Source organism: Zerene cesonia, chromosome 11 (assembly GCF_012273895.1).
Source record: "Zerene cesonia ecotype Mississippi chromosome 11, Zerene_cesonia_1.1, whole genome shotgun sequence".
NCBI lineage: Eukaryota > Metazoa > Arthropoda > Insecta > Lepidoptera > Pieridae > Zerene > Zerene cesonia.
The window spans coordinates 9,271,111-9,295,990 of NC_052112.1; the positions used below are offsets into that span (position 1 = coordinate 9,271,111).

The window sequence follows — 24,880 nt, forward strand, 5'->3', positions numbered from 1 at the left end:
ATCTGGAATTGTTTATTGTAACATTTTTGAGACAGTTTTTTATTTTGATTTTTTTTTGTTAAAAGTGAGTCTAAAGAAGTCGGTTACATACAAACCATATAAAAGGGTAGAATATATATGGTTCAATACTTCCTTCGTCTTCATATCCTGTTTTGCTACCTTTGCATAGCTTTACCATAATCCTTCCTTCTACAAACTACCCAGAACCCACGCTGTTCATCCAACCCCACAGACCCCCAGAACCCACAACCAACACTCACCCACATACGCGTCCCACTGCTCGCTGAGGTCGGCGTGCGCGGGCAGGCAGCCGCGGATGACGTTGTGGCAGTAGCGGCTGCACGCCAGCGTCGGGTCGCCGGCGCACGAGCCGCAGAAACGCAGCCGCGCCCACGCTGTCACGCACTCTTGGCTCACTCCAACCTGGGGAAGGTGTTTAGGCCCTCCATGATGATTTTGTACGCAACATAATTTGTTTGTGTGACGATTTGGAGTAAATGGACATTGTCAGAATAAATCAGATTTTTCATTTGCGATCATTGCTTATAATATGTATGTAAGCTACCTATATAAGCTAAACTAACTTACGGAACGAAATTGTTTAAATATCTGTTAATAATGAATATGAGTCATTTCACCGCTTTGTAAGTATGAGTAACTGATTTGAGCTGAAATCTTTAAAATCCTATCCATGTAAATCAAATGTTAATGTTGCGGAAACCAAAACCAAACATAGATTTAACCATATGTAACTAATAAAAATATCTCCGGCCTTTTCCATGTAACTGAAAAAATTGCGCAGTTTCAAGAATACATAATTGTACCGAGTGGTGAAATCATTCCTTGACCTTAACACTAATCAAACACATTCAGTTAGCGAGTGTGGTGTTAGCAACAACCCGATGACATCACCCTCTTGAACCGAGCGCGAAACAATTAGCAATAAATTATAATAATATTTGAATCTTTACTGCGAATTGCCGGCATGTGCGACGCGATTTAATTGGGTTAGTTGTTTAGTTCATCTGTCTGTCACGGACTATTTCGTTCGTCAAGGGGCCGCTGAATAGACGACATTAAAAATCTTTAAGTCAATTTATTATAACATAGCAAAATTAATTTTTTATACTTTCATGTTACGTTACACGTGTACTTTTTCAGTATACAAAATAAGTAGTCAAGATAGAACTATGATGAAAATATTGACAAGCATTTTGTATTTTTATTTACAAATCACACTTTTACAACACATCTCTATTATAGAAACAATCATTGCTCTTTATACCATATTACTTGCCACTAAGTAACAATCTACTGCAGTATCTAAGAAACATAAATCCAATTAAGGAAGCAATAAAATATTCCAACCTAATTTTAATGGAGAACAGACATCGTAACATTCAAATAAAACGTATTGCAATGTATGATGTATCATCTGGCGCCAAAGATCGTAATGACGTGACCACAGAATATATAATTATGTTTAATCTGTTATGTGACTGTGCAAAGAGATCTGAGACTCCTTGTTTGCTAAATATGGATATCGATGGTGTCATAAAAACTAAGATGATTGTCTTTGATTGCCAAAATCATGATCAAATAGAGAACGACCTACCGCGCGTGGTTACGCAATATTAGCCCAGAAAAAAAACCTTATTCATAACTGTTTTAGGTGGCGCATAAAAAATGATTACAGATATCACGAAAAGTAGACCGACATGAGTTATGAAAAACCTTTCAAGGTTTAAATTATATTGAAGATAAAAATCCTACAAACAGCTTCTTCTTAAACGTTCAATCTAAAAACTCATTTTGTTAGCTTAGTAGCGAGGGTCAATAAGAGTAATAATGTTTACCCTTGTAGGATATGTCTACAGCGCAGAGGGTGTGGGCTGTTTCCTTTCATATACAAAGAAATGTAATTTACCAAGCAAAGATACAGATAATGTTGAAAGTAGTATATCAAAATGCTATATTTATTTATTATTTGATTTATTTTCAACAATCTCTAGGTATATAGATGAATTGGTTATATTCAAGCGATATCAAATAAATAAAATGTGTCCTTAGTAATTGGTTTGAAGCTTACATGGACTGCCATTATTATTCTAATATTGTTTGAAGGAAAAGTAAAAAAGCAAACTATATTATGACTACAAAGACTGTCTCTCTTTGTTAGTTTCACTTATTTCAAAATAATCACATAATTTACACCCAATGTGCGTAATTTAATTTATTTATAAGTAATCAGCTAGTTTACAAGCATCAGTTCGTCTATTCTCGGACCTTAAACCTTTGACTGTTATTTATGGGTGTAGTCAAGTGGGTGATTTTAGGGGTTCAACCAAACCCTAACCAAACAATGTTAAAATATTATAATAATTCAAAATTATCTTATTCACTACTCCTCGATGAAGGCGTGCCAAAATACTTTGCGGGAGCATTTTTTTTATTACTTAAATGTCATATAGTCGTCAAATTTACAATATTGCTCCCCCCTCACTATGATCTAACTACTCGGCCGTGCTCTCGTTTATCTACTGTTATTATATCTGTGCCTAACTCAAAGCGACCTAACTATCCAATACCTGTATCATATTCCTCACGACGTCGGCGCCGGCGCGCAGTGCCTTATAGAAGGTACGCGTCGCAACGAACGCCCTCCGCAGTTGCACGGACAGTTTCGACGGCACGTCCTCGAATGGCTGTATGTCTCGCATGTGTTCGCTGACACATTTGAGGTACCTGGAAAATTAAGATGGAGGTTAAAGTTATAACTAGCTGTGACCCGCGGTCGAAACCGCGTAAGTCCGTATCCCGTAGGAATATCGGTATAAAAAGTGCCTATGTGTTATTTCAGTTGTCCAGCTATCTACGAAGCAAAATAGTATTATTATTCACCAATAGATGTCAGGAAAAAAAACACGAATATGACATTTTCTAAAAAAAATTCCTAACTAGATCGATTTATCGCCCCCGAAACCCCCTATATACTAAATTTCATGAAAATCGTTGGAGCCGATTCCGAGATTCTAATTTTGTATATATATATATATATATATATATATATATACACAAGAATTGCTCGTTTAAAGGTATAAGATTTATGCATACATAAACTTCTTAGTCATACAGAGCATAAAGCCACGTTTGCTGTGCTTGCTCTTGAATGTCTTATTAACCTGTGTCTAACGTCTCCCCACAACTAACTGTTTTTTTCCAATTTACAATGTAACAACATTTTAATCAAAGTCATGACTTGATATGATTCAAATATAATTCACGAAAATAGACATATACATTCAAGTCCGATTAAATGCCCAAAAATTTGAATGCTTTATCGACGCCGCTAACAACATTGCAAGACAATCTCCCACAACTTTAACGAACGTTGAAATAACTGTATCTTATTGAATTAACGATCAAAGAGTGCACCGAATTCTCCACCAGTAAATTGTATCAGGGTAAAAGATTAATGGCTGCATTGTGCCAACAGCGCCGTAAACCTATAATTATCTCTCCGACACGGCGGGCAATTTGCCGAATTCGCGCCTAAATATATTGTGTATTTCATGCGGATAATCACCCGATATTTATTATCTATTTAAATAGACTTTCCGTACTTCTACAGTGTGAGCATAATCATAAAGTTTGTGCAATACTTATTTTAGGGAAATTAAAAAAAAAACTTGTTACAGGAAAATCTTAATCAAAAGATGCCTAATAATTCATATTTGAAATATTTATTTTTATCTTTGGTAAATAAACGGCAAATGATCGATTTATATTTATGTATCGGGCCAGCAGTTCCAGTAATTAGCTTGATCAACCAACAAACTCTTCAGCTTTATATTATTATCTGTATTTCTTTTTATAATAAAGTTTCTTATAAATGCGGCTAAATATTTAGAAATACCACAGATTAATAACCCACAAATGGGTCATAGTTAATAAAAATTTAGGCTTCACATGCAACTTTATCGTCCCTCAGGCTCATTAGCATATTGGCGCAAGCATGCGACATCGTGCCCGGAATACTTAAGATTATTTGCTTAATTCTGTGCTTTTAACACACTTCACCATGCAATATTTAAATTAAATGACCTTTTATGTACTGTATTGGAAAGACACAGACTCCTGAAATACAGGGATAGCTATATCGGGAGTCTGGGGTCCATGTTTTACGTGATATATAAAAAGGTCAATAAAAGATTTTTATTTTTTTTTATTTCTGCGGGCTACGCGGCAAGCGAGTAAACATATTGTAACACATGAATTAGGTTTTCGTTGGTTAAATATAGACGTTGTCGTCTTATCGATTTTTTTAATTGGAAACTTTTTGTTTTTGTGTAAGACGTTGTTTTAAGAAAGACTAGATCGTCTGCAGCCTCGCCCCTGTGATTCCAGAAAATGAATCTATCGGAATCTAGAACCTATCGGAATTTTTTAAGAGAGATTTTGACACGCATGCCTATTTATATCTCTTAGGATTTTGATAAGAATAAGATGCTTAAGCACGGTAAAAAGTAACTTATGTTATTCTTTAATCTCTCAACTACCTCCAGGTACAAAAATCATACTCTACTATTGTGAGGTGAAAGAATGACAAACAAACACACTTTCGCATTTATAATATGAGGATTTAAAAACGTATCATCCTTTAATATTATGGAATAGTTCAATGCATTTGAGTTAAATATAGTTATAAAACCGTGTTTTACCTAGTCACAGAGCGATATCTGTTTTTAATGCGCCGTAAGAACACGTATCATTTAATAACATTTATGTTATTCTAATTCAATTGTATAGGATTTTGTTCCGTTAGCTATTTGTCACGACATCACGTGTCCATCGTATTTTGTTTACGTGTGCACATAAAAGCGTCAGCTCTATTGCTTTTATAGCGCGATTACAACCGGTAGTGATGTTAGAGCACAATGCGTCTTAATGCTAAGCAAATAGGGTTCTTTATAGTTTAGATTATGGGACAACTATAGGTATTAGAGGCGGCATCAAACAAAACCAAAGGCTTAGTTTTGAATGGTGTGTACTTAGGTTGCAAATCGGACGATGGCATATGCAGCATACCAGCGCGCATAGGTCATTTGTATCATTTAATAGTTCGACTGATTTGCAATAATCGTAATAAATGGTATTAATGTTTAATTATTCCCTAAGTCCACATCAATGTAAGATCTATAAAGATAAAACTAACAATAACTAGTCGTCTTTAAGTTAGATGAAATACTTACTTCTCATCGAAACTATACTGCGAATTGAGTACCGTGAACATCTTCTGATAGAGTATTCCGAAGAAGCTGTCCATCATTGAATCAAAGTCCGTGTCGCCGCGTGTGTAGTACCTGGTAAAAATAACAGTATAATCGTAACCTTATATAATTAACTAAAAACTAGGCATGCAGTATCAAAAGTAAGTGTATATAAATATCCCAGTTGTTAAGATAAATACCTCTTTCATATAAAAACTGCCAGTTTATATAAGCAGTAAACACGTAAAATGTAGCCACACGCAATTCCAACTACGATTACTGGTCGAAAATTAAATAAATAAAAAATTCGGCAACCTATTAGCCAAGCCTATAACCTATTAACCCTTAAGGTACAGTTCTTCACTTTTGGCATTCACTTTATAAATAGAAATGTCAGAATGAATATCATTTATTTATCAATCCAGAACGCCATTCAAGCAAGGACTTAAAAAATCACATTATGACCATCAAAAATACCACACGCTGTAAAGCACTGCAATAAAGCGTAGATTGATCTCTAAAATTGCATAGGAATTATCGCCTTAGTTATAAAAATGGGACCAAAAACCTCCTAAGACGATTAGATTATTATCATTGACTTCCAAAAACACTAGTCTCATAACCTAGAATAATGGTCAAGCTAGAAAGTAGGAAATAATCAAGGATCTCACCTCTCCAATTGCTCAAACAGTTGCACGAAGACATACGAGTGTTGTTCGTAGATCATTCCATATGTCCGTTTGAACATAGCGTGGAATTCTTCACGGGACAATTGTAGAAGTTTCCGGAAGAATTCTGGAACATAGAAATGTCGATTTAGCCAATTGTTAATTGAACTGATGAACATTTAGCGAGAAAAATTAAGACTTCGCCCTTAGTAGGGGTGATAGATTTTCACATATTTTAATCCATGTTCCTTCAGACTTCATACTTATAGAAGTTCAAACGAAGTGACAAACGAGCTTTAGACTATCAGTGTGTTTATACAAATTAAGATAGTGCGAAACTGTTGCTGTAAAATTTGGCATACATACACAATTGTTAAACAGGTCGTTAAAGTTCTAGAATATTGTAGATTTTTTCCTAACTTCTATTCAAAACAGAGATGCGAGGCTGAGAATGAAATAAACTACACCGTTTCATGTTTTACTGCATTTGCTAGATAAACAGCGCTGGGTAATTTCGCATGCTTAGCAATGCTTCAAATTATTTAAATATTCTAAATATAGCACCTGCTTGCATACTGTTCGCAAGCCCAAACCGCATGTGCCGTAAACCTAGATAGTGTGGACTGCCGTTTCGTATAATATTGCTTGGAGATAGAGTTTCAATGCCAGGTGGCATGAATACGTTATATGTTATAAATTTTGCAGATCTGATATCTTGAAATGTAATATATTTTGAGAACTTTTATTATTTCATTTTATAGGTAAAATCTATTCATTATTATTTCAAGTGCAAACTTTTGTTTTGAATTAGTGAATGTGTTGTATGATTACTACAAACTCTCAAGTTTTCTTCGGCAATACGACGTAGCATTATGTTTCTCTATGAGATATATATGCAACTTGAATTTAATGTAATATGAAAAAATGTTTTAAGCAAAAACGTCTCCTTCTTTATTAATTTTCTTTTTATAAATCCTTAAAATAAAACTATTGAATCTAGATGAATTCGTTATAAGTTGCATCCTAGTATAAGGTAAATTATTCCATACAATTTACTACAAGAAATAAGAAATCTTCAACGATGACACAATATAAAGCAAAACAGTTTTTATTAATAAAAACTCTGGATTAAATAAAGCATTATAAGCTTTATTTAAATAAAGCAACATTACTAATTTAGCAACCATAAATGACGAATGGTAAACCAGACAGAATCCACGTGATTTATATCAAACAAAAAATATGAACATCACGACTAAAAATAGTTGTTTATGGAACTATATAAAGAACGCCAGAAGCTTTTCAGATAGTAATTTGTTCATAAAAATGATAGCAACATGCGTTTTTCTTATAGTTTTAGTGTCATAACCTGGTTCTGTTACATGTATTCATACAATAACCGTGATGTTATTTTCTGTGTGATAATAAATTTGTTGTGTATCAGTCTCCTGTGATAGGTAATCTGATGAACTAATTTTAATAGAAACAGTTATTGTTGTTAAAGTTTGTGTTGTCTAAAATAATATCAACTAGCCTTTGCTAAGGCAGGTAATATTTGGTAAAAGGGACCTGGGTTTAACCCATATACAAATATAATACGAAAACAAATAACATCTTTGTCTTTAGTGAGAAGTGCAATGACCGCTTCGATATAATTGGACGCGACTTGCGATAATTTTGTCGCGAACACTCCGTCATCAATGCGTAATCAATTTTCTTCTGTATTATTCACCGGCTGAAATATATTTTATGTGTGCGAAAGGGACAGCTACACACGTGAGTATATAGTTGTCCCTTTCGCATATAAAAATCTTGATTAATATGTATCTCATTCTGAACGGTAGATGTTCAACATTATATCTAAAAGTAATTTTTAGTTTCGCTTGTGAAGCGTTTTTAAATTAAATTAGTCAAATGTCACATTTTCTCGCTTAATTATCTATAGCATAAAATTTAAAAAAGACTATAATAACTCGGAAGCTTATATATAATATGCAATGTGTGGTTTAGCTTCCTTCATTAAAGATCGACTATAAAAATGGATTTTTTATAATAAAAAGAACAGTGATTTTTATGCGACGAAAGCTGTTTGTCGTTTGATTCGGAAATAGCAATGATAATTATTTCCATGTTTACACTTAAATGGGTAATGAATCTCATTTGTTATGTGCGTAACTACATGATTATGTATGTATTCAAATAATGCGTGTGCGTGTGGGTGTGCGTGCTCATAGAATATATTAGTTCCGTACTAACTACTGTAACTAGTAATACATCATTATGCGACGTCGGTCTAATGTTAGTACATTGTTTTTAAATACTAGATTCTACTTTAAGATAGAAAGCTGGATGAAATACCCTGTGTGGTGTTAATTATTGTTATACTCTAAGGCAAATATTATTATGCACTCCGTTGAACAGCTGTCAGCCATGATGGTGTATGGGTATATCATAATTTTTTTTTTATTATTAAATCTAGATACTTATTGTTTACTCGCTTTCAAAAAGTAGACAGACGCGGCTTTTCCGACACGAAAAACCGAAAACATAGGATAAAAATGTCCTATTTCCATTCTCAGTTTAGATGAATTTATTTTATACATGAATATAGATTATATAAGAAACTTTTTTCTTATTTTTTGTATTTAAGAGTAAAGGATCAAGGATCAGTAATCTTTAACTACACGATGATGATGGAATTTTTCTTTTAAATAGATACAACGATTCAAGAGGAAGGTTATGTATAATAACATCTATGAACCTACTCTGAATTTAACGCGTACAAAGCCGCAGGCAAAAGCTAGTAAAATATAGATACTGCCTGCTAACTACATAGTATCACAAGTAGTAACTTACTAACTTCATACCCATAACTTCAAAAAGATGAGTGGGTAGCATTTATAGCTATTATAATAATTTATTTTTCGCTTTTGTGCTGTATTGAAGTCGGTTCAATTTTTGTTCAAAAATAATCAATAAAATATGAATGTTGGAAGTGCATGACCAAACAGTGCATTACACATCAAATATTTAAATACCAGATATTAATATTAAGATACCAGAAGGCAGGGCAGTAAGGCGGTACAGAGCGATTGTAGTATTAACATATATTACAATGTATCTGCTTTGAAATCGACGCATCAACTCGCCGGGCGTGGTCGAACCAGAAGACGTTATAATTCATTTCCAATTTATTAGAATTAATGAACCATTTTCCGAGTTAATACAAGTATTGAAATCGATCTTTATTTGAGAGCAAATAGCAGTATCGAATTTTTACTCGTGTTTTAAATTCTTTTATCAGTTCACACATACTATCTATACTATAACATTTTTTTTTACTTTTTCCTTAACCTTTATCTTATGCAGGCTGGAAGTGATCGCCGTTAAGCGATGAGGTCGCCTTATGTTCTCAATCTCTTCCTATACAGATAATGTAAAGAGGAAAGCTTTATTTGTGAGTATGTCTGTAATGTTATCGCACAAAAACTACTGGTTCGATTTAAAAATTCGATTGGCGAATCCGAGGCGAACATTTCTGTATTTGTTTTTATTTTTAATTTTGTGGGGTACATTCAATTGTTAAATAAATAAATGAATATCTATTGAAACCTTCATAATGTGTAAAATTCGCATGTAAACATAAAGGAAACAAAGTTCTATACAATGCACGTCTTCTATTTACGAAACACATGCAAAGATAAAACTCGCTCCAGTAAGATGCAAATCAAAGCAAAAAGGTTTAGCCCATTTACGCACTCGACCTAAATCCAGATTGAAGCCATGTTCTCCAAGTTTTATCGACTTCTAGACTTTTCCATACATCATATGGATGGATGGATATACAATTGAATGATCTTGGCTTTATAAGAAAACAAACGTTATGTTCACAATGGAAACAGACACGGAGACAAGTTACATTAAAAACAAAATTAAACTTTAAGTGGTTGCCCACCTACCTATCCTGTTATTCTTTAAATAAAAAATTAAATAATTAGAAAAATTTTAGGACACATTAACCAATAAATATGCCATGTGCCACAACGAATTCATTTCATATTTATGAATTAAAACAAAGTATGCAATCTTTTAAATAAAATAAACCTACTTAAAAAAAACACCAAATGACTATTACATTACTATTTCATTAAATGCAAAAAATTCATTGAATCCCAGCAATCCTAATCTGGATAATAAGATAAACTGATTGTAATGCCACTCATTGTAGTAATTAATGTAATTTCACCTTGATAAGTGTACAAAGTTTGAATTAAAATTGTCCGTTTAAAGCGGGCCTGTCACCGTGCCTATAGGAGTCGGTACACACATACAAGCATACAAACATACACGACAAAGCTAAATAAATGCATGTTAAAAAAGAATTATAACAGATAAATTTTCATTAATTATTAGTAGATATGGATGGTCTTCACACAAACGCAAAAATTGTAAATTATCGTACAGGTGTGTATTAACATCTAAATATATCTTTTTTCATTGTATTATGCAAATAAACGATATTCCCAAGAAATGAGGTGAGCCGCAACGAGGAAAAGTTGATGAAAAATATATTCCGTTTTCTGGAAACATTCTGCGAACTTACGATGAGCTGTCTTAAATAATATGAGTTCAGAGTTTCATAGAATTGAATTTGAATCTTGTTATTGTTCATTGGTGTAGTTTTTGGTATCTATGGTATAGTTAGTGAACGTAATGAATGATGGATTCGAAACATTAAACAGTCATTCATAGATCATCATTCACTAACGAGAACACATAGTATATGTTTTCTAACATAAAAATCTCAAATGAATGATTATTTTGTTACTCTCTTCTCTACAGATGATTCGAAATTGAATGTGATAGAAAACTAACTATCGTCAAACACGTAAGACGTTATTAACCCTCATAGAAGTCCCGTGTCGCTCCAGTGCATAGAGCCCTGTGTCCACCGACGCCAAAGATTCTAAGCCACAAGCAAACATCAGGAAAACTGTAGGAACAGGAAACGAAACAATTGAATTGTATTCATTGATTTTTGAATTCATTCATACATTACACGCATGGCGTGTCGTTTTTTTGATTCGCCAGATAAATATGCGCGTTTTTACATATACTTTTTACAGGAGAGGAAGGTAAATTAGTAGCAATAAGCCAGTATAATGTCGCGTGTGTCCGACTAAATGATACAATGTAGGTATTTACATAGTCTATACAAGCAGTCCTCCCGGCCGTGCTTCATATCAAGCGATAATAATAAGTCGATTAAATGAAACAAAATGTTTTATTTTATTAGCTACGTAGTTAACATCCTATTAATATTATAAATGCGAAAGTTTGTAAGTATGGATGTATGGATGTTTGTAACTCTTTCACGTTAAAACTACTGAACCAATTGCAATGAAATTTGGTACGTAGACAGCTGGATAACTGGAATAACATATAGGCAACTTTTTATTCCGATATTCCTACGGGATACGGACTTACGCGGGTGAAACCGCGGGGCACAGCTAGTTTCAAATATGCCATTAATAACAGTTTTTAATTAAACGCAACAATATTTGTGTGTTTATTTGTATGAGCTACTCTCCTTAACACCTGAAAATATTACAGTGAAAGTTTCTCTAAATTATAATGGGTATATGCGTATAAACTAAAAGGGGATAAAGGGTTTAATAGAAATTATTCCACTTTTCGGCAGCAACCAGTTATTAAATATCTAGTTAAAATTATTGATTTTAATTTAAAACATGTCGAAATCAGATGTTATATTATTACGTAAGACTACGGAGGTCAAACCCACAACCCACTCAATTGCCGCCTAAATTATTTCGATGTTACAACAGAAAACTCTTAAATTTCGATATCACGATCTCACCAAAGAGTTCCTACTTTTCGATTAAAGATAAAAAAAATTACGTATTCAAAATTTTATCTATCCATAGATAAATGACTGTACGATAATCATAGATAATATTGATAAACTAGCTATTTACGGTAGCCTAAAATATTCCATAGATACCGATCGAGGTCAGTTAACTCTATATTTATAACGTTTTATTTGTTTAATGCTTTATTTAATTACAGTTTTTATTGATAGATTAGATAGCTTCTCACATAATTTTAAATATTCTGAAACAATAATATGATTTATTCATTTCAACTTTCATTTTAAGATTTCATTAAATCATCTACGTAATCTATATTTATATGTAAAGCTGAAGAAGTTTGTTACTTTATTTGCTTGAAAGTACTTATTTCAGATATTACTGGGCCAATTTAGATGAAATTTGTTACAGATATGGTTTAAGACCCGTGAAAGGATAGCTTTTATCCGTGATATTCCATGGGAACTGGAACTCTGCGGAGTATACCCTGAGACTATTTATCTTTATTTTACCTGTATCTTTATTTTGATTTCGTGGACAAAGCGGTGGGGAAACTAATGTTTAATATATGTAAAATCATATGTATATTTATAAACTTATTTAATATTGGAATTTATTATGTCAATAGGTGGTTGAACATAATATAATATTATTATCTAACATTTAAGGAACTAAATACGTTATTAATTACTTGCATATATAACGATTGCAATTATTAAGCGGATATGTAATTAATATATAACCTAGGCATATCTTGAATTCAGGACGAAAATACTTCAGTGTATTCTTTTCTGTTTTCCAAATTACGTAATCAGACAAAATAATACAAACCAATGCAACTTAATAATAGAAACACAACGATAGGATATTATAATTATGGAATATTCACTTCATATCATGCAAATAACGTATGTTACCATTTTTTCAATGATTGCATTATGCGGTCGTAACAACATCAAAAGTGTGTTTTAATTATCGTCTCGAGTATCTCGCTTTGCAGCGGTGAGTGTGAGGAACTCCGGCAGAGACCAAACGGCCGGAGCCTAGGGAGACTGCGAAAGAAACCTACGGACTATACGAGCGTTATAAAGAACTTGACAGAACTAATAAAAGTCGCTACAAACCTTTAACATAACCAATCTAACTATACACAGAACCACGAAATTTCAAAACAACTGACAGGTTGGTACATACTCTGATGCTCGTAAATACTGTCTTACACATATCAAATATTTACAAACATTTATCGAACGTCCTAAATACGCCAATATTGGCGAACACAAAAGGTCTAGTACATTCCAGAATGGCCAAGTCAGGAAATATAGGAACGGTGCAATAATCGATCATTATCAGAGATTGTGTCCGGTCAATTAATGGTTCAGTTTTCTCGCCGGCTGAATAACTTTCGAGTCAAGTTGCCATGTACGGCCGCTCGCAATTAGGTCTTTGAACGATGCGACGGAGAAGGAAAAGAATTATTACAGTGCAGTTATGAGTTGAACAAACATCTCTGGCAAGTGTACCTACGGTGATAATTCTTTGTGACACGGTTCTTGAGTCCGTGAGATCTTTTGACACGTCTTCAGACTTCTGCGGTACGTTGACTCTTTGTTAATAAAATAGTATGAGCTCTATGATGTATGGGGTGCAATGGTTTTGCGCTTTAAAGTTGGTTTTCGCATTCACGTTTCATTGACTTTTTGTTTGAAGATGTCATTAAGTTAGATGTGATCCTTGAAAACTTTTATCGATTCTTCGATTGCTCTTTAACGACAGTGTCATTAAATTTAATTTCTTTCAAGATTATTCAGAAAAAACTGGAATACTGTGTATAATGTTCTGCATTCTGAATGTATAAACTTTCCTATATTCATCAATCCATGACCCATTGATTATTTTAATAAATACGTGACTTAATCAATGGGGTGAGCATTCTAATATTCCCTTCATCTTCTTGGTATTCAATTGGAGACAAAGAATGCCACAAAAACTCCACTTAATGCTGTGGGTATAGTTATATTTCAGTAATTTTTTATCGCGCCCGCTAATTTAGATATGCAAATTAATGAGTTGATCAATTCCGATAAATTGCAAGTAAAACACACCCAAAATCCGGTTCGCAGCGTTCTTTACGAAGCTTTCAGAATTAATTATTATAATGACCGATTGTCAAAGCGGCAACAGCTCGTATGGTAATGAAATAGCATTGCATCTTTACAAATTAGGTTGTACCAAGCTTCCATTTTGAGGGGCCGAAATGTTTTCACTCAATTTAATTATCTTGTACTTTCTACATGTGAACTGTCTTTGCTAATATTGATTCAGGGGCTGTCAACCCATTAGGGGACATCTCATGTGGCAATAAAATAATATGTGCTCAATTGCCTCTTATAATAGCCGATAGTTTGTTTAAACAAAAATACATCAAAAGGCTATCTGGCAAGGACGCTTTACCAACACGTCTGAATAGTGTAAGTAAGGTAATAAGGAAGTTTCAGTTTACAGTACACAACTTTTCTTTACAAAACATCTAACAGGATTCTACGACCATCCGGAGGAGCCTTTAAACATTTCTTAAATAGACCAAACAAAGTTAACAAAGACACTACAGCAAGTCTAACCCATATTGAGCTCTCACTACTGGAATACTATGGGTATAGGCTTAGTTCATTCCACGCTACCCGTAGACCCAATAAAAAACACTGTTCCTAATAAATCTGTGCGGTTAGCTGGAAATCACGGTCTGAGACGCGTCAGACCATAAGTTTAGTAGCCCTGGTCTTCTTGACAGACGCGCCGTATTTGGTTTGGCGCCCAGTCTCGACTTCGCAATTAATCGCAGAGGCCGGCCACATGTATTATGTATGTTCGCGGATTTCACAGCAACAAAAGTGCACACGGAAAATTGTTGGTAAAAAGCGATCGCCAACCCCGTGAGAAAGGCTTGCTGATTAGACTAATTACCGATGTAAACGAAATTTTTTTTTTGTTTTTGCAAAGAGTAATTTTATGCAATGAAAAATCAATTCAAAACACTGAATCAGAAGAAGCGTAATTTCTATCAACGAAATCTATACCCGAACATTTACCACCGGTTCGGAAAGCAGTTTCTATGCCAGTAGCATGGAATTATAGAGAATTATTGAAAACAGTTGAAATTCTAGATTAGTTTACCACACCCTCGTATTATCATTAATCTATCAACGAATAACGAACATACCTAGCAATAATCTGAAACATTAAAACGGGTGTAACTTTCGCACTCACAATATTAACGTACCTTAAGCCAGCATTACAATCCGTGTGAAAGATCAAACCGAAACAGATGGTCGCTATCTCTACATCGCAGTGCACGTGGGTGGATAAATTTAGAATTCGGTAAACTAACACTAGGCAGAACTCCCGGCTTTACGAGCGAAATGAGTTATGTGTGCCGGAGAGTTTAAGTTTATTGAAATAACGTATACATGACAAAGCATTTCTTAGATTTTCTTTTATGAAGATCGTAGAGTTATGGCTGAATCTCTGATAATAATCTAAGTTGACATTAAATTGGACCAATAATGTATACCAGTAAGTCACCTGCCGGGAAATATACTTACTATGTGACGACTGCCTATATATAAATTCATGTCATTATAATTTTTACTCGAAGAATGACAAAAATAATAATCAAAAAACACTCGTCATCATAAAAGTATTTAAGGTGACTCATCGTATCCTTTACTAAAAAAACTGTGTGATTTTTATTTTTTCCTTGACCAAAAGTCATGATTACAAGTCATTCTAAGCAGAACATAATCCACTTATAAAGGAAGGTTCAGCAAGATTCACCGACAACCTGTGTCTAACCTCAAATATTAATATCAACTGCATCATAGATAGCACAAAGTCAAACCGTTATGACGACAGACGCGGTATGTGTGTCGAGCAATGTTATTGCATTTATTGTATTATCAAATCTTGGAATTTTTTATTTCTGGTTTGTCAGTGTCTTGATAACTCGTTTTCGGCTATCTTTCCAATTATAATTTGCAACGTGTTTTTTTGTTATTGTGACACCAAGACAAAGGTTTGAACAGTTGCATATACATCAGAAATTCGGACTCTACCTTGGTCTAAAAAAAAAAATTTTTCTAAAATTGTGTAGTATGCAATTAAAATGCCTGAAGAATAAGTGGATAGCTGGCAAGATCCTAATTTTTTCGTCGTTGAATCAACAGATAATGATAACATTGAATGTGGTGTATAGTAAGTTTTAAAAAGCACACCCCAAACAAAATCTCACTAAAGTATTACGTACGAAGCGGCGGCAAAAGCCCTAGCCTCATATCCTCCGTGTTTCACACACACAAACCACACAAAACACATCCATTAACCCCGTTAGTGTCGCTCTCGACACAATATGATTTATATTTCACGCCACATTACAATCTGCGTTACTAATTATCGCGTTGTGCTATCTGTTATCATTTATTATCTTTCTATTCTACAGATTATGTAACTGATATGTATCCATGACAAATTTAAGAATACCCGTCAGGATATCTAACTTCTAAAACAGAAGATGATACATTAGATAGTTTGAGAGTAGAAAAAAATAAGAAGTTGCTTATTATTTAAATGGAAACAACATTCGAAGGTCTCATCATCAATCTCTAATCAAAACAAAAGTTGCTTTATTCATAGATTAGTCGCCGATTCTAAATAATATTAATGCAGCTTACTCGCGAGATTCTAATCTATGGAAAATTTGTGACCTTATGGCGTGATTGTAATCTGACGATGTTACAGTTGCTCAAAACTGTACAGTACAATTTTACGGCGACACATCCAATGCAAAGAGTCAATTTCTAAAAACATTACGTGTAGTTAGCAGTAGCCAATGTTTTAAATTTTTTTCTTAATTTAAGTTGTCTAAATCAAATCTGTATGTATTGAAATCAAATGGGATAAAAGCTCATTTATTTATATTTATAGGTTATATAAAAATCAAATTTCTATCTTCAGCCATAGAATAAAAAGTGAAAGTTCTAGAAGAATAAACAATACAATTCCTAATTACTAATTCTCCCTGCATTTCCTTGATTTTTCCAACATTACAAAGTCGCAGACACCAACTGCTCATTTCTTTTAAAGAACTCCTGTTAATACGTTCTTTTCACGTACGTCGTTACGATGCAAATTGCACGTGTTAGTCTTGGGAAGGAGACTATAATAATGGCTTTCAAAGTGCTATCAGCGTTTATCTTAATCCGCTATAATAAGTGTGAGATAATACCTGTGTACTCGGTGTAGTTTCTTCATTATGGGATTATACACTTAAAATAAATGGGTCATGAAAAACTGAAATCGAAATGTATTATTTAGGTTTTGTGATTTTTATTAAAAAGGTGTTATAAAAAGAACAAGACAAGGTTAAATTAGGATTTAATATTTATTATAAACTAGCTTCTACCCGAGTCTTCGCACGCGTTAAATGCGGAGTATTTCAATGGATGGTTTATACATATGAACCTTCCTCTTGAATAACTCTATCTATTAAAAAACCCCATTAAGATCTGTTGCGTAATTTTAAAGATCTAAGCATACAAACACAGACGGCGGCAAGAGTCTTTGTTTCATACTATGTAGTCGCTTCCACTATCACGATAATTATTTACGGGTTATCGTAATTAAATCAAACAAGAAGCGCTCAATTTATGTATGAAAACGGTGGCATCTATCGGAACAATATTGACACTACCCAACCGTTCATTAGAGCCAACTCCCACGGTAAATCACACGCGTGTGAGGAATGTATGCCCAGAGCTGGTGTAATAATGGTACTTAGAATAAAGAAAAATTAAAAAAAGATACACTCGGATTTGATAATGTCCCGCGTTTTTTGGAATGTTCGAGCCGTTTAAGAGGAAAGCAATTGTGTTTGTTTTAGCATATTCACTGAGGTACTTGAAAAACACATTGTTAATACATAATATAAAGCAGTGGTGGCTCAGTGGTGAGAACCTCGGACTTCAAAATCGATAAGTCGGGGTTCGAGACCGGGCGAGCGTGCAGGAAATAAATTAATTTTTTAATTTATCTGCAGATGTGGATAACATCACCACTGCTTAAAACGGTGAAGGAAAACATCGTAAGGAAACCGGCATGTCCAAGAATCAAAAGTTCGACGACATCTGCCAACCCGCACTTGGCCAGCGTGGTGGATTATGGCCTAAACCCTCATAGGAGGCCTGTGTCCCAGCAGTGGGAATATATATGGGCTGATGATGATGAATACATAATAGGAATAATTGGAGACTTAGAGTAGATTAGAAGATCTAAACCGTATTTCAATAATCAATCAACTAAGTATACCAGTTATGTTTTTATAGTCCAATCATTCATATAAATTTGCCTAATGTTTTATTCGTATTGCCAAAAGTCAAATTAATTATTTTAGCAGTTTTTGTAATAATTATAACTAACAATGTATATAAAGCTACAAACAAAGTATCATTTGAAATACAAAAAATATATGGATTGTTTGAGAATCCTTATCCTACTAATATTATAAATGCGAAAGTTTGTAAGGATGTGTGTGTGTTTGTTGCTCTTTCACGCAAAAACTACTGAACTGATTGCAATGAAATTTGGTACGTAGACAGCTGGACAACTGGAATAACATAGGCAACTTTTTATCCCGATATTCTTACGGGATACGGACTTACGCGAAACCGCGGGGCGCAGCTAGTAATTGTATAAATGCGAAAGTGTTTTTTTTTACTATATGTAGGTACCTTTCTATCACGTCGTAACGGAGTGTTCCTATGATATGATTTTAGTGTCTGTTGATAGTTTGAAAATGGTAAGAAGGCTAGAGAGTGATATAAGCTACTTTTTATCGCGGTGTATCATCATCTCATTCCTGTAGGTATTCCATTACCTACGCAAGGCGAAGCCGCGGGAAAAAAGCAAATATATAAATTATATTAATTGAATATACGAATTATAAAACCCACGGACCGAATAAAACTTGTTCTGTACAAAGTGATTATTTCGAGTAAATTACACGTGGTATCTACATAACTAGACTGAGTTAAGGATTGAAAGGTATTATATATTCATTTATTAATATTCTTTATAATATATAAATATAACTAAATAACAAAGGAACTTAGAATTGTATTTCTTGTTGTATATGTTGTATGTAATAGTCTTGTTTGATATTTCATTCTAATATTAGTTACAATTGCTTTACAAGTTTAAAAACTAAATAATGCATTTGATGCTCTCTCTTCCTCGTTGTCTTATTTAACAATAACCTAATAAAAATAATCACATTTAAAAATTGATTTAAAATAATTCTAACTCTATAAACCTAACATTTTCAGTAACATTTCGCCATCGCACAAGATCTTTTTGACCATAACAGTTAAATAACAATTTCATTAATCTTAAATAAGCATTTATTATCTGTGATACGTTTGCAAAGAACAAAGAGTATTGTGAGGTTAGGTTAGGTCATGGATGGTTCAAATATGGCGATACAGTTTATGAACAAGCCTCAGATGGTCGCTTGAAGATAAATATTGCAATTATATTATATCACGAGGAAAATATCTATTAATATCCGTATTTATTTATATGGATAATACAAACAAAGAATAGAAAATGAACGCATAAAGTTTTATAGTTCATTATAATTCTAAGCTTTTCTATAGCGGTATTTAATTGTGATCGGATTGAAACTCTATTTCCATTGATCATATGTGAAAAACCTGCGAATATGCATTTATTGCATTTCTTTAAATCTTCAAACCTGGATAAGAAGAATCTGAACTCATGAAATGGTTTGTCTATAATTAAGGTTAATGAGCACAACATTTGTAGGGAATTTTTATTCCAACAACCCCTCTGAAATTCTGTACTTTCTAGAATATTCTTAAATGCCAAAACCCTGGCTTAAAAAAATATTATACGTAAAATCCATAAAAAAGTATAATAGAGACATTTACGTAAAGCGCCACTTGAAATAACTGCAATGCAGAGTGCGTTTGACTCTTAATTTTAACTTGAAAATAATTTTTAATTGCAACTCCAACAAGTACTGTTTAATTTCCCACTAGTTTCATTTCTTTTGGTAGCTACGACTGCGTCGACGTTGTAGGTAAATTTATATTAAAACTTGCATTTCGAATTTCGTGAAAATTTAAATGATATATTAACACTGTTGTAGCTAGCAAGTACATACAAAACGAGCTGTTCGCCCCGGATTCGCCCGCAGCCTATGTCACGCAGTGAAGTTGCAGTATAATGGTGAAAGAAACTTTATTTTCTTTTTACTTAAGAACTACAAAAATACAACAGTTGCCTTTTTATAATTTTAGTGTGATTATGACGCAAACAATTAACCCCTCTTAATAACAACGAATTAAACTGAAATAAACATAATTTCAAAAACAACACAGGCCATGAACTCGAAATGCATTTTTATTCATAGGCCATTTGTATATCCCAGTTTAGATACATGTAAATGCCCATGTTCCGTTTAAAACATTCTTTCCGCTATAGTTCATCATCGTGGGCGAAATCACTGCATAATTTTTAAACATGAGTTGCTTTGGAAATGAGGTAATCTGAGTGCTTGTAAGATTTATGCTTGAGCCACATGCGGGGTCAAACATTAGATTGCTTTTACGGGCAGTCAAGGTTGCTGCCCACAATCTGCCCACTGTGAATGGTCTGTTTGTAACATTCAGCGATATTATACATATACAATTCCCTACTAATATTATAAATGCGATAGTAACTCTTGTGTGTCTGTCCCTCTCTTCTTCGAGATTGATTGGGACTCGAGAAAGGGGTAGTTTTTCTATTAGATTTAGAATGGCAGATTTGAAATGCAATTTTAACAGTTCCTTATGGCTTGACGGAATGATGCAATAAAACAGCTCATGTTAATTTCATAAAGGTTTTAAATATGTACTGTTATATATGAAATGTCGTCGTTTATCATAATAATATCACTTATATTATTGTATAAAAAAATAAATGAAAACACTTTAATACATATTTCGCTCTTTTACTTTTTTCCCGCGGTTGCCTGGTAGAGATTACTGCACATTGATAAAACCGCCGATTATACTAAATTCTTGGTATATGTAATTATTTATGTGTGTTTTCTTTTGTCATGTACAATAGATTTAAATAATAAATAGATAAACTATTTCTTACATTAAGACATTAATTATTTTTAATATATAAATATTATAACGTGCCTCCGTAAAAAAATGTTTCATATAAACATACCATCAAACTTCTTCGCCTTGTTGCCCAGCACATCGGCCAGCTTGGTCAGCTCGGTGCGCAGTTGTCCCTCCAACTGCGTCCTTGCTTGCTGCGTGAGGCGCGGCCGCGCGGACGGCCCGCAGCAGCCCTTGTTGGCGCACAATTCTCCCGCGTCTGAAATAATTAAATAAAAAAAAAATAAAAAAAAAGGTTATGGTCTAAATGAGCGGGAAATAAAAAAACAACGTGGGCTAACAAAAAAGTATTATTGATGGTGTTAAGATATTAACCGAGACGTATGTAATACATTGAATTGAACATTAAATCACTGTGTAAGGTGTTATAAAAGCATGTAGATGTTAATTAAATATTCTATAGTACTATTTCCGTAACCTTGCTCGCGTGTTTGACTTGGAAGCTTGTATAACCTCGATAAAAATCATAAAATTAACAACAACAATCGTAAAATGCATAGCGACTGAACCGTTAATATCTCTGTTTTGATTACTTATCTAACAAGAGATCGGTCACTATACAATACATTATCATGTTTCACACAACAAAGTATGCATGTATTTAATGTATATATTTTATCTGCATTATTAACGAATATAAATTTTCTTTATTATATGCATTATCATAGAAAACGCGGCAAGGCAATGAATAAAATTCAAAATTCGAACTTAGTATTCCGTCACGGTTGTCTTTGGCGCACCCTAGTCGTTCAGTAATGCAATAAACTCTCCATTCAGCGGATGTTTAAACTTATTTCGCCCCATAGATTATAGAAGGTACAGTTCGATAGGGTCGCGACCCTAGCAAGATATAGTGTTGTTCTAAATATAAAATATACAATTTTGAGCAAATGAGAATTCCTGAGAGAAAGTTAGTCACAAATAACGTTTTATAAATCAAGCTTATAAAGAACTTACTCAAAGATTATAATTTCCACCTAAATCGCACATTATAAAATGCATAAGAAAGTAATGCCCTATGGAACAATAAATAACTACTATACACAATAAATATCGATAAAAATCGCTTTATCGATAAATGAACATCACTACGAGACAAAATTTATTTACTCATCAACAATAGGTAGCGATCGATCGATACAAACTAAATTACTTCAGTCTCGATGTGGTTATGACATCAAATAGTGACATCATGTTATTGTTATTGATTTTTAATAAAACACTATCGAATGTATTGATTAGTGAATATTGAATAATGAATATACACAACACACTGTTATGTTTTATGTAATTATTATGAAACTGAAAAAAATTCATTTTATTTTATCAAAACAGTGCTAGCTATGATATGTTTTATTTTATTTGTATATATTTAGCTTACAGTCAATCACTCAAAATGAATCATAATTCAAGATAAACTAGTATTTCTAACTTATTTTTTTTTGAGCACAGAAAACCTAATGTGGAATAGAATACACATATAAAATATTTATAAACATAAGTTCTCTATCTATATTTATGAACAATCACATCTCAATTAATACAGCCATTGATGCGCGTCACCGCGTAAAACTAGACGTGCCTCCTACCTACCAACTAGGATAACAGAGATTTGTATGAAACATTGCATTATAGCCGTTATGACGGGGCAGTTAAGTTCATTATAATATGTACAGCGGGATTATGGGGTCAATATAAATTAAACGCTGCCTAAGGCAAACGCGATTGGCGATTTATTAATAAACAATTCCTTCATCTTGGTTCATGACTGTTAGAGCAAATTAGGTTGTATAATCACTAAGGTATGTATCTTTTAATTAAAGATAGAATTCTATTGACATAATTGACATAATTATTACAATATGTATGTAACATATACATACATAATTGACACAACATGCAGTGATTATTATTATTCATTTTCGTTCCAAGTTCCTAAAGATATATCTTTACATCAGACATAAATGCTATCTCAGTAAGTCTGAACAATTGGCGGTTATATAAAAGCATTGCAATATATGCACAATATATTGCAATACTTTTATATTAACGCCAATTATCTATTCAAGATATATAGAACGTACTGAACAATTCTCTCACAATGAAATCTCCACACGGTTGCACCTTATACCGCAGCAATCAACCCCCGGCAAGGGTCCGATAACATGCGACACCACAGCCTTTTGATATTTTAATGTTTGCGACGAGGGATGTGACGACTTCCACTAGTGTCTCGTTAAAAACGCGCCTGTTAAATAATATGCTAATGACGACAATTCTTTATTTAATTGCTACCTTTATCGCGGTGATATCGGTATGATAAATAATCTTGTAACGTTAAGTGAAATATTAAATTCCTTGCATCCATTGCGAGAATACGTGTAATTTTTAAGAAGATAAATCTGTTTGACAGTTGAATATAGATTAAAAAAAAACAATTTATGTCAGTGAAATTATTGACTTGGGATCGCAGTGTAATTACATTTTATTTCCATCGATTCGATGCGCGTTTTATTAATTCTGTAGAAGCAAAATACAGGAAGTTGGAAAAAAATTATATAACATTTACTTTGAATCGTAGATTTTTTATTTTTATTACTTCAACCTAGTAAGGTAATCGATGTATAATATAGAAAGAACTCCTAATCCTATACAAACGTATTTCACAATTATTTCATCTAAATGCACACCGTCTGCTCCAATATCCAAGAATTAAAAATAAAAGCACTCCTGTCTAGATAAAATAAACAAACAAAATCTTGCACGTATGATTTACTGCACCTTTAATCTCTGCATGGAGCGAACAACTTTAATGTAAATAAAACAAGAGAGACGTGGGTGTTTTAAGTCGACTGTTCGTATCGTCATTTTATGAACTGCAATTGCGTATCTATATATAACTAGTCGATCGCCCCGGCTTCGTTTGTAGTACATTCACACAGAGCCTGTATCACACAGTGAAATTGCACCTTCCTAATGGTGGAAGAATTTTTGAAGTCGCTTCAGTGGTTATTACGTGAAAACGTTACAAATAAACAAAAATAGGAAAATACCCAAATTTCCTCCTTATAATATTAGTGTACATCATGAAACTACTGCAATAAAACAATATATCTACTACTATCAGTAATCACTCTGTTTAACTTTATACCCGCTGTATGTTGCCGAAGAAGCATTTTGAACGAGTCACCACTATTTCGCAGATGTTAAATTAACTTGACAGCATGATGATTGAATGATAGGTCCAAAATATATTCTTATCCTTGATATATCAATGGTATTACACTGAAACTTTGCAACACAATGTCTTCGCACATTTTTATAAATTGTTCATGACAGTATTAATAAACTTACTTCATCTGTACTAAACAGTAAATTTATCCAGCTCTTTAAAAAGTCCTATGAGATTTTTTTTATGTCATCGTCAGCAAGGGAGCTGATGGGTCGCCTGATAGTAAGCGCAACCACCGCCCATGAACATTTGGAGAGGTCGATTGCAGACCTTACGCTTCAACAAATGGATTGCCGACTTCAAATTTAAAGGGGATAAAGGAAGAATTGACGAGAAGAATAAAGGACAGGGAAGGGTAAGGAAAAGGATTTGGGCCTGCGGCCTCCGAGCCTCCAAAGGTAGGTACTATTATAACTATTAAGCAATCTAGCTATCACGTCAGTATGCATTATCAAATCAATGTCATGTCATTCTTATTGGACCCGTTTATTATTGCAATGACATACGGAAGCGTCTTATCGTGAACTATTTAAAGAAACATTTGAAACAAATGAACCCAATACGTTATTGAATC

At 33.5% G+C, this 24,880-nt stretch overlaps 1 protein-coding gene across 1 annotated transcript in view; it reads right to left on the bottom strand.

The window, feature by feature from the left end:
* The window catches only part of LOC119830458 (glypican-4), a 66,876-nt gene that overhangs the window by 4,724 nt on the left and 37,272 nt on the right, over positions 1 to 24,880 (bottom strand). Inside the window, exons 2-6 of the mRNA XM_038353487.1 lie at positions 21,121 to 21,273; positions 5,942 to 6,065; positions 5,253 to 5,363; positions 2,589 to 2,745; positions 261 to 423 (exon numbers count right to left, since the gene is read on the bottom strand). Coding sequence (XP_038209415.1) covers positions 261 to 423; positions 2,589 to 2,745; positions 5,253 to 5,363; positions 5,942 to 6,065; positions 21,121 to 21,273 — 708 coding nt within the window. The remainder of the gene's footprint in view (positions 1 to 260; positions 424 to 2,588; positions 2,746 to 5,252; positions 5,364 to 5,941; positions 6,066 to 21,120; positions 21,274 to 24,880) is intronic.